The 10,828-nt window shown below is 32.1% G+C and overlaps 2 protein-coding genes across 2 annotated transcripts; one reads left to right on the top strand and one right to left on the bottom strand.

Moving 5' to 3' along the window:
• Window positions 1-72: 72 nt before the first annotated feature.
• On the top strand, window positions 73-7,973 carry LOC103843006 (phosphate transporter PHO1 homolog 3). The gene is made up of 12 exons (XM_009119696.3): window positions 73-3,063; window positions 4,780-5,119; window positions 5,194-5,242; window positions 5,340-5,411; window positions 5,501-5,630; window positions 5,711-5,831; window positions 5,920-6,178; window positions 6,258-6,362; window positions 6,795-6,986; window positions 7,068-7,349; window positions 7,440-7,576; window positions 7,662-7,973. Exons 1-12 carry the CDS (start codon window positions 2,433-2,435, stop codon window positions 7,759-7,761), a joined length of 2,418 nt encoding a protein of 805 aa, XP_009117944.1. The 5' UTR covers window positions 73-2,432; the 3' UTR covers window positions 7,762-7,973.
• Window positions 7,952-10,783, bottom strand: LOC103843005. The gene has a single exon (XM_033279044.1). It carries the CDS (start codon window positions 9,141-9,143, stop codon window positions 8,652-8,654), a length of 492 nt encoding a protein of 163 aa, XP_033134935.1. The 5' UTR covers window positions 9,144-10,783; the 3' UTR covers window positions 7,952-8,651.
• Between the last annotated feature and the right edge of the window lie 45 nt (window positions 10,784-10,828).

Here is a 10,828-nt window from a genome sequence, read left to right as displayed (position 1 = left end):
TTCACATAGTCCACCCAATACTATGGGTGATCCTGGAATGGAATTAGTCAACAAAATTCCTGATTTTTCAGTTTTTCTTTCTTATTTTTTTTTTCCATGAACATATGCGTGTTTGAATGTTCGATTAATAAAGATGGTCAAAGTGGATCAACAAAACCTTTTTTTCTTAACGATTAACTAATTACCCTTAGACTTTCAATATTTTTCTATTACCATTAAATTGAAAAATTAACAGGGTTACTATTCAATTAATTAATAGTCTTTTCTAAATTTATTCAAGAACTATTTCCCACAAACATATACGTGTTTGAATGGTTGATGAAACTCGAATCTTTTACGGTCAAATCTTATGCAAATAGTCTATATATTAACGATCAACTCGAATATTTTACACACATCCATATTTTATGTATTTATTTACATATGAAAGATCCTCCAATAATTCTTTGTTTCTAGATGACTGCTGTACTGATTCTGATCACTCCAATATTTTGAATAACAAATAGCTATCCACCTCACGATTGTTCAGCAAAACTAAACATCATAGTTTATGATTCGTCTTTTTTTGTGCACCTATAGTTTATGATTCATATATATATATATACTAGGTGACTCACCCACGTATACACGCAGAATGATTTTTTATAAAAAAAATTAAATTGCAACAGTTATTAATATTTAATTTTGTTTAGTTTTACATATTTTTTGAGTTATTAAGTTGCGATGTGTTTGATTTTAAAGAATATTTAACTTTGCGATGATATTTGTTTCTAAAATTCTAGTTTGATTTTAATCTAGTGCAATTAGTTTTTTATTGTTTATATGTTTTTTTTAATTTTGGGTTTATATTGGAGTTTTTGAATAGTTGAAATTTTATAATCACTTATAAAATTTATAACTAATAAAATTTCAAAAATAAAAAATATTGTTTAAGACCAGTTTGAAACTGCATTATTTAAAATATAACTTTACAATAAAAAAGTTACACATTAACATAAACTCAATTAAATCTACTTAATGTTTAAGAAAACTTCTTTGTAAACAACATATTTGTTTTTTTTTTTGTGAAGACAACACTAAATAAAAATTGTATGCATCGAATTCTAAACTGAAATCTTATTTTTGACGGAGTAAAAAACATTATAAGTATTAAAACCCTTAGATGATACTGTTACAATTGACTTCATAAATAATATTATAGTGATATATATAGATGTTTACCTACACAAACTACATCTCTCGTACATTCATCATTTATACTGAAACCAATGGTTCAATATAAAATGAAACTAGATTATAGGTTCAAAGGGATAAGCAACTAAAGATGATGGACATTGTGAGCTGGCTTTACTGTCGATGAATATCCATCACTCGAGGACTACAATCAGTGTTATCTTACAGTCTTACATATAACTATTCTTGTCGCATATCTCAGAGATTTTAACCAAAAAAATCTCAGAGTGATTCTATGAATTGTAACTCCCGGGTTGTATTGTATCACATGATTTTTTTTTCTTCATTTCTTTGCACGTACGTACGTTTTTACGTTGAAAAGATCCGTGCAACCTTATATTTTTGGTAAAACGTGCAACATTATTTTTTGGTAAAACGTGCAACGTTATTTGAGTGATATCAAGTAATTTGTTTTTGTTACAAAGAGTTATATGAAATAATTAGATATGTTCGATGTTCCACAATGAATTACTTGCATGTAATCATTTTCATCAAGGACTTATTCAAATTGATTTCTCTGCTTTTGAAATGACAATTACCAAATAAAAGACATTAAACATTGACCTCTAGCCGGTATATGATATGGGTCTTGAAAGAATGAGACTAGGGTCGTCCACTATGAATATATAAATAAATAGACGATAGTGATTAATGGATTAAGTTAGAATCGAATATGTTAAAACTTTTTGAATTTTTGAGCTACTTTTTCAAGATCAACGTGATTTTTTAACCGAAAATACGATGGTGCAATTATACTGTAAAGAAAACTTGTTAAACAAAATGCTCGGCTTCGTATTCCTGAAAACTTAAATATATATCATACTGATGGTAAAAATAAAAATCGAATATTATTTACCTATATATGAACATATAATTTCTCACGCGCTCTAGTTGCCCTGATTGAATACACGTTAACAAGAATTCAATAAAGATGATGAAAAGCTATAAAGTTGAAGCACTCTTATTATGATAAAACTTTTTTAATCATAATTAAATCGTGTTTTGCAAAAAAAGAAGTCATAATTAAATTATACAAATGTTAAATTAAATCATAACTACTCTCGTTGTCTCAGTCTCTCTCCTTGACCTAGGTGTATATATAAACGAACACGAGTGCTCTGGTCCTCATCAGAGAAACACAAGACATAAACCAAACATTAAACAAAAACTAAGTACATAGATTAGTGACAAGAAGCGAAATGAAGTTCGGGAAGGAGTTTTCATCTCAGATGGTGCCAGAGTGGCAACAAGCTTACATGGATTACGGCTTTCTCAAAACCCTACTCAAAGAAATCATCCGGTTCAAACTCAGAACCAACAATGCAGCTCCACGTGGTGGCGCCAAGAATCACCTCGGCGGTGAAGGACTAAACCGGAACATGACACTTTACCGCGCGTTTAGCGGCTTAGTCTCAATTTCAAGAAGGCAAAGACACGGCAACTCTCACGACGTCGAGGAAGGGGTGCAGTTAACGACGACTACGACTACGGGGCCGATTCTTGTGAACACCACGGTGGATCGCGGTTGCGAGACGACGTTTCTGATGGCCGCGGAGGAAGGAGGAGAGTACGAGCTGGTGTTTTTCCGGAGACTAGACGACGAGTTCAACAAAGTGAGTAAGTTTTACAAAGAGAAAGTTGAAGAAGTGTTGAAAGAAGCGGTGGTGCTTAACAAACAGATGGACGCTTTGATCGCGTTTCGTGTCAAAGTGGAGAATCCAGAAGGGTGGGGATGGGATGAACGGACGGTGGAGATCAGCCGTTTGGCTTCCGATATCGCTACTTCCGCCGCTACTCTCTCCGCTTCTACTCCCGCCGGAGCTAAGTCCAGTAAGCAATCATACAAAACTCACCTTTCTACTATTCCACCTAACACACACTCACTCCCCGACAGAAACAGACAAAAATTTAAAGGTTTCTTTTTGTGTCCGGTTACATCAAATCTGACAGTACTAAACCGGTTATTTTATTTTCGTCCCAATCTGCTACAAAACCGAACTTGAATTGGTTCAATTTTTCCCGGTTCGAACAGTAAACCAAGTATATATATATATATATATATATATATATTTTGACGTCGAACCAAGTATATTTGATCTATTGAATTCTGTTAATTTCATTTTTGGACTACTTAAATACTTTGTTTCCTATTAAAATTCATTTTGATTTTAAATTTTATTTTATTTTATTCTAAGTGTCATTTTAAATTTAATGCATATATTTATCAACTTTTTTAGTTTTCTATTTTTCATTAATTATCAAATATAAATAAAAAATATTAATATGTGTGAAAAAAATAAGGAGTACTATAACTTTACTCTTAGCTTTGTATTGTACCGGTCAGCGTAAACCACTACATCCAAAGCGGATTATAATTGGTTCTGACTAAGCTCCGGTTCATTAAATCGTATTGTCACCTAACTTACCAGACCGACATTCAGGTGATGATTGTTTGAATGGTTTTTTGATTTTAGTTTTTAGTTTTTGGATTTTGGTTTTTAGATTTTAGATTTTAGATTTTAGATTTTGGTTTTAGATTTTGCAGTGGTTTTTAGTTTTTTGAAAATCATGAATGGCTGTTTTAGATTTTGGTTTTTAGTTTTTGATTTTAAAATGAAAAAATAAAAATATTAGCACTTTTAATCTAAAAATAATAAATATAAAATATTATCATCAAAATACACATAGGCTTATTTAATAATTTTTTTTCAAAACAAAAACTCTAAATACAAAATAAAACTACGTAAATCTAAATAGATGCAAATATTACCATCGCCAAGTTTTGACAAAAACCATGAAAATTTTTATTTTGGTTTTTGTTTTAAGAAATTAATAAAATATTTATTATGATTTTTTTTTGATTTTGCTATAGTTTTAGTTTTTAGGAAAACTTGAATGATGATTTTTCAGTTTTAAATTTTAAGTATATTTTACTATTTATTTTTGTTGAAGTTGAAATGAAAATTAATAATAAATTTTACTTACTATGAAAAAAAAAATAATACAAAACATTATCACTTAAAACAAGCATTTATTTTAAGCAATTTCTCTAAGAACTCCTATATTGATTTGTAGAGTAACTTCTTGTTTGGGAATTCTTGTTTGTTTTATAAACTGTTGATGTGATTTAAATATGTAAGTAACAAATTTAATTAAATTTATAATATAAAACACTATTTAAAATATTATAAAATTAACTTACTTAAAACAAAATTCCAATAACTTTCGTTAAAGACTCACTGTAACATTTTTGTTCATGTGTTTTGTGTTGTTCGAGTAAATGGGTTTGTAAAAAAAAAAAAAGCTAATAATGTTTTGTAAAATAAAAAGAATAAGAAGCGATCATTCTTGCCGTAGGGAAAAACCACTAAAACATGGATTCTAGCTTTTATGTGTTAGGAAGTAAAACAATGAAAAAACCAGTTTCCCTAAAAATTAGGGAATCTACTTTTCTAAAATCTTGATTGGTTAAAAAGTAGTTTTTAGAAAACTAAAAACCAAAAACCATTTCAGAAACCACAAACAATCAACCTCTCAAATTTGTAGTGAAAGTTCGAAGTCAAGCTCATATGGAGGCAATACATGAAGGAGGGTCGAGCAGAGCTGGGCAACTAGAAGATAATGATGAAGAAGAACAACGAGAAGACATCAATGAAGTGAAGACAACAAGGATGAGAGCAGTGAGACCAGCTCCGTTAAATATTCTAGACCGAGTCAGTATCAACGACACCAAAGAAACGCCTCGTTCCACCATCAAAGGAGTTCTCCAGGTTCCGAAGCAGACCGACTTAAAGTTCAGCAGAGAAAATCTGATGAGAGTCGAGGAGAAGCTGAGGCACGCTTTCATCGTGTTTTATCAGAAGCTGAGGCTTCTCAAGAGTTATAGGTGCGTATATGTTTATTTGTAAGATTTTAAGATTTTATTTATGATTGATTGGTTTTGAATTTATGTATATGCAGTTTCTTGAATGTATTAGCGTTCTTGAAGGTATTGAAGAAGTATGATAAGGTAAGACTTGAGACTTTGACTTGAGTTCTTGAAGGTTTTTTTTTTTAAATCTTGAAGGGTTTGTATAAGTACTATATAACTGAAATATGTTTTATAGATAACTTCAAGGGACGCAACGAAGCATTACATGAAAATGGTTGATTGTTCATACCTTGGAAGCTCTGATGATGTACGAGGTTTACTTAGTTTTCTCTCAAGTCCTCTTGTTTCTAATTCTCTCTCGGTATTGATCTTCTCTGGATCCTCTGTTCATTTCAGGTTGTGCGACTCATGGAGCGTGTTGAAGCCACATTCATAAAGCATTTTGCAAATGCTAATCGAACCAAAGGAATGAGCATTCTACGGCCTAAAGCGAAACGAGAGAGACACAGAATTACATTCGCCACTGGTAAAAAAAAATCAGAATATGGCATCATTTGATTTTGGAGTTCAAACTTTATGATGTGCTTATGAGAATACTGTTTTCAGGTTTCTCTGCGGGATGCGTATTCTCTCTTATAGTGGCTCTTGTCGCGATCATCCGCACACGAAATCTCTTGCAGGGGGACGGCCAGAAGCAGTACATGAATACTATGTTCCCTCTTTATAGGTAACAAGTTTAGTAAACTTGTTTTTTTTTCTAATTGGAACGATGTTTGCTTAGTTGTTGTTGTTGTCTTCTCTGATGTTTCTTGCAGCTTGTTCGGTTTTATAGTGCTGCACATAATAATGTATGCTGCTAATATATACTACTGGAGGCGATATAAAGTGAACTATTCATTTATATTTGGGTTCAAGCAAGGCACTGAACTTGGTTACAGACAAGTCCTGCTTGTGGGTTTCACCATTGGTGTCTTTGCATTGCTTTGTGTTCTTGCGAATCTTGACATGGAGGCAGACCCCAAAACCAAAGGCTATCAAACATTAACTGAACTTCTTCCTCTTTTCCTACTTATTGTAAGTTCTGAAACCTTGGAAAATGTGGAGTTTGTACTAAAAAAGGCATAATAATAATTAATGTTTTCCACTTTCGCAGGCTATGTTTGTGGTTCTAGTCTTGCCATTCAACTTCTTTTACCGCTCAAGTCGCTACTTCTTTCTCGCTTGCGTGTTTCGTTGCCTCGCCGCTCCTCTTTACAAGGTAAACCAGTGGTCTAATAAGATGGTTGACCAAAGAGAATGTTGTAAATTACTATAATAATATTATGACTTGCAGAGGCGTGCCTACAGTGTATTGAAAAAGGCATTCGCTTCATACCCCCGATTAATATGACTGTTTTTAGGGCCCCAAAATTTAAAATAATTTATAGTATAGTGGTTTAAACTTATTAAAAAAAATATTTCTACGAAAATTAATTAACCCACTTTTTGAATTCATGTATTTTTTTTCTCTATAACATAATATAACATATTTACGTTATAAATTTATTCTTGTATATTTGGTGAAAATAATATATCATATTAAAAAATTGTTTTTATTACGATTGTAAATAAATTTATTTTTAAAACTTGCCTTAGGCCCCTAAAATTTTTCGCACGGCACTGAGGACTTGAACCGTCACTTCTCTTGCAGGTAACATTGCCTGATTTCTTCTTGGCGGATCAGTTTACTAGCCAAGTTCAAGCTCTTAGAAGCATCGAGTTCTATGTTTGCTACTATGGTTGGGGAGACTTCAGACACAGAAAGAACACTTGTAACACTAGTTTGTACAACAGTTTCTTGTTCATTGTTGCTGTCCTCCCTTATGTCTCCCGCCTCCTTCAGGTACGTAGCTTCTTCTCTCCAAACGAAAAGTTAAACATCCTTAAGCATTCATTCAATAACTAAACATGTACATCAATGCAGTGCCTGCGACGGCTGTTTGAGGAGAAGAACCCGGAGCAAGGGTACAATGGCATCAAGTACTTATTAACTATAGTAGCCGTTTGCTTGAGAACTGCTTACAGTTTCCATAAAGGTAATATCGCTTGGAGGATGGTAGCCGCTATCTCCTCAGCTGCAGCTGCTATATTCTCTACTTACTGGGACTTTGTTCATGACTGGGGTCTTCTTAACCGGACATCGAAAAACCGCTGGCTTCGAGATAAGCTCATCATACCTCAAAAGAAAGTATACTTCATCGCCATGGTGAGTCTCATAACCAAAAGAAAAAAAAAGAATATTCATTCCATCAAAAACATGTTTCATAGCAACTAATGTTTTAAGAACATGTATCAGATTTTGAATGTCCTGCTGAGATTTGCGTGGATTCAGACGGTTCTTGATTTCAACTTCTCCTTCATGCATAGACAGACAATGGTTACCACTGTTGCTAGTCTTGAGATAATTCGTCGTGGTATATGGAGTTTTTTCAGGTCGGAAAAATACTTCGAAACTCATATCACTGATTCTACTGATTGTGTTAGTAACTCTATGTTTTTGTTTGTTTGTGGAAAACAGATTAGAGAATGAGCATTTGAACAATGTTGGGAAATACAGAGCCTTTAAGTCTGTTCCACTACCATTCAACTACGATGAAGATGAAGACAAAGATGATTAAAGTTTCATTGAGTATACTCTTTAGTCACCAAAGTCCATCAAACTGTTTACACAGTCTTATCTTGTAATCGTATTGAAAACATAATAGTATTAGACTATTAGTCAAAGTTCAAACTATTTACTATTTAATTCAGTTGCATCTGATTATTTTCTTCCTATTCAACTTGCTCCTTTGAGCCTTATTTATTTTATTTTTTTTTTTTTTTTTGTCAATTCCCCTCTGTGCCTATTTTTTTTGGTCAAATCCCCTTTGCGCCTTATTTTTGAAAACAATTCTGACACTTGTTTGCATGAAAATAGAAAAGATATAGAGAATGAGATGCGTTTTCAAACTAGATTTTTTTTTGAGAATGAGATTCTTTATTCTCACTTTTTTGCTCTAATCTGATTTGAACCGACTTTGATCCTAGTTTAATTTTTGACGAAAAATAGTTATAAAGGTAAACCAGAGACAATGCTGGCCTTTGAATTCTCTAATTCAAATCAAAGAATCTTCAGATCAAAGCTAACAAAAGAATAAGTCAGTTATTCTAGGCGGCTAACAACTAACTCATAAACATCATTGTCCAAAGCTGAACTAATAATAGATGAGTTAACATGACTAATCAAGGTAACCAAATAATCATATTCTATGGAGGCTGATAACAGCTACGGATGAAGACAAAGTGAAACAACAAACAAGTAAGCTTAAACAAAAAAGAGATCAGACCTTGACTGGTTCATCAGGCACCAAATCACATTCAAATGATAGTAAACCACAAAAGAACCAGAGTTGTCAACTGGAATGAATGTTCATGGGCATTAACAAAGTAAAATCAAATTATCAGTATCACCATCCATCAATGGTCTTAAACTTTAAACAAACTTTAACAAAAGGGCCATTACAATTTTTTATCCCTGAGCTTGCTTCCTCGCAGCCACTTCCTCTTCAGAGACCTCCTTCTCTTCTTGGACGACCTTGTTCTTCTCTGCTTCAAACTCCTCCTTCACCTGTTCTGCAGCAGCTTGCTTCGCGAAAATGGGCTTGTAATAATCGGAGTGAGCGTCCATACATTTAAACAACTTACTATTGACTTCCACACACTTGGTGAAGATATCTTCCTTGTTCTTCTCAGCTTCCTCCATGCACACTTCCCACGCCGTGAATGGTTCTCTGCAACCGCCTCCTTTCATGAACGCGCAGAACGCGCACTCTCCTTCCTTTGGTTGATACGATTCTTCTCCCTTTGTGGATCCGGATTCTACCGGATCTATCCAAACGGTTGAGGAATCTCCGAGCTTCTCCGAAGAGTTCGAGTCTCCGAGCTCCGGGGACGAGTCTCCGAGATTCTCTGACGGAGGTTTGGAATCGGTTGCATTCTCCGTTGATGACGTGATCACCATTGTTACCTCAGCAGAGATAGTTACTGAAATCGATTTGGTGGCTACGTTAAAAACCCCTCTAAAACCCTTTTAAATCAATTTTTTATTACTAGAATGACCCTAATTCTAATTCATCAGCTTATTACTAGAATGACCATAATTTTATTTTAATTATTAGTTTAAATTTTATTTTATGAGTTTTTCTTTGACGACAGATTTATCTTAACTTCTATAGAGTTAATTAGATTTTTAGTTTTCTACATATTTATTTTGATATATCTCTCATATTTAGTCACAGATTTATTAAATATTCATATATTTAATTAGATTTAATTCCTTAAGCCATAGATTTACTTATGTTTGACAAATTTATATAAGTTTTGATATATTTGGTTTCCATTGACCACCATTTTTTCTATTTTTGACAGATTTATTTGGGTTTTAACTGATTTTTTATCCTTTGACCACAAATTTACTTAATTTTGAAAAATTTAATATGAATTTGAAATATTTTATCTTTTGACCAATTTAATTACAATTTGACAGACTTTTGTTTACTTTGGCGACATATTTAATAATTCTTTGGCCATAAATTAATTAAATTTTATTTAACGAACTGGTTATTGAAAACCGGATTTAACCATTAAATTCTGATTTTCTTAAAGCACATATATATTTCAATTGAATTAAACCAAAATATTTCTAAACAACAAATTAAATTAAATAAACCAAAATAAAATAAGTAAACAAAACTGTAACCAAAACTTACGCAATTGCAGCAGCGGAAGCACATAAGCAATGCTGCATATGATTCGTTGTAACAAATATTCTGATCTATAACACTTAACACAAAATCTAAAGCTATCCAAACTCCATGGATATTTCAATATTCCAGAAATTCAAAATTTATTAATCGGAGGAAACAAAATACAAATTCGAAACCAAGTGACATACGTAATTGACGGGTGAAGAGATGGTGGTTCTCGTCGTCGGAGCGTTTGACAGCAGAGATAACAAGAGACCCTCCCACTGGTGAAGTCGACACTACTCGGAGGAGAAGATTAAACTGCCGGCAATTTTAAAAATTAACATCTTCGAAGAAACAATGGTTTTGTTTTCAGAATGTTTTTCTTATTCCGGTCGACAACGGCTAGGGTTTCAATTATTTTTCACCTTTTTAATTTTTTATTTACTAAGGAATTAAATGAATAATGGCAAAATTGTAGTAAAGAAGAACTATTAGGGTTAATTGGTCTTTATGTACATATCTATTTATACTATTATTTGCGAAGTAAGTTTTCGCAACGGAGCTCTCACATTAAAAGTTAGAGCGATTAATATCGTTTATATCCTTAATGAATTTTTATATATAATTTATTATATAATTAAAAACGAATTTATAGTTAATGATATTAGATTTATATGTTATATTAGATTATGAATTAATAATGTCAAAATCAAAAGATAAATCTTATATATATTGTGTTATTATCTGAAAATAATATTTTTAATTATAAAATTTAATAATTAAGATATAATTTTTTTTTACAATTACATATTAATCAATCAAAAACATTTGTATACATATATTTTCTAAAATATTTCAAATAGGCGAGTGTTTTTAAAATTTCAACACAATAATAAGCATATATATATTTTGTATGAAATTTTTTACCATATATAAAAATTTGATGTTTTAAAAATTT

The sequence above is a fragment of the Brassica rapa genome, chromosome A09, assembly GCF_000309985.2.
Source record: "Brassica rapa cultivar Chiifu-401-42 chromosome A09, CAAS_Brap_v3.01, whole genome shotgun sequence".
NCBI lineage: Eukaryota > Viridiplantae > Streptophyta > Magnoliopsida > Brassicales > Brassicaceae > Brassica > Brassica rapa.
This window is presented reverse-complemented; position numbering and strand designations above follow the sequence as displayed.

What these genes read in the sequence shown, in the direction of transcription:
- LOC103843006 (XM_009119696.3), top strand. Translation starts at nt 2,433, where the DNA reads ATGAAGTTCGGGAAGGAGTTTTCATCTCAGATGGTGCCAGAGTGGCAA. An exon ending in AGGCTTCTCAAGAGTTATAG is followed by an intron (nt 5,120 to 5,193) that starts GTGCGTATATGT and finishes ATGTATATGCAG; the next exon opens with TTTCTTGAATGTATTAGCGT. An exon ending in TTCCTCTTTTCCTACTTATT is followed by an intron (nt 6,179 to 6,257) that starts GTAAGTTCTGAA and finishes CCACTTTCGCAG; the next exon opens with GCTATGTTTGTGGTTCTAGT.
- LOC103843005 (XM_033279044.1), bottom strand. Translation starts at nt 9,143, where the DNA reads ATGGTGATCACGTCATCAACGGAGAATGCAACCGATTCCAAACCTCCG.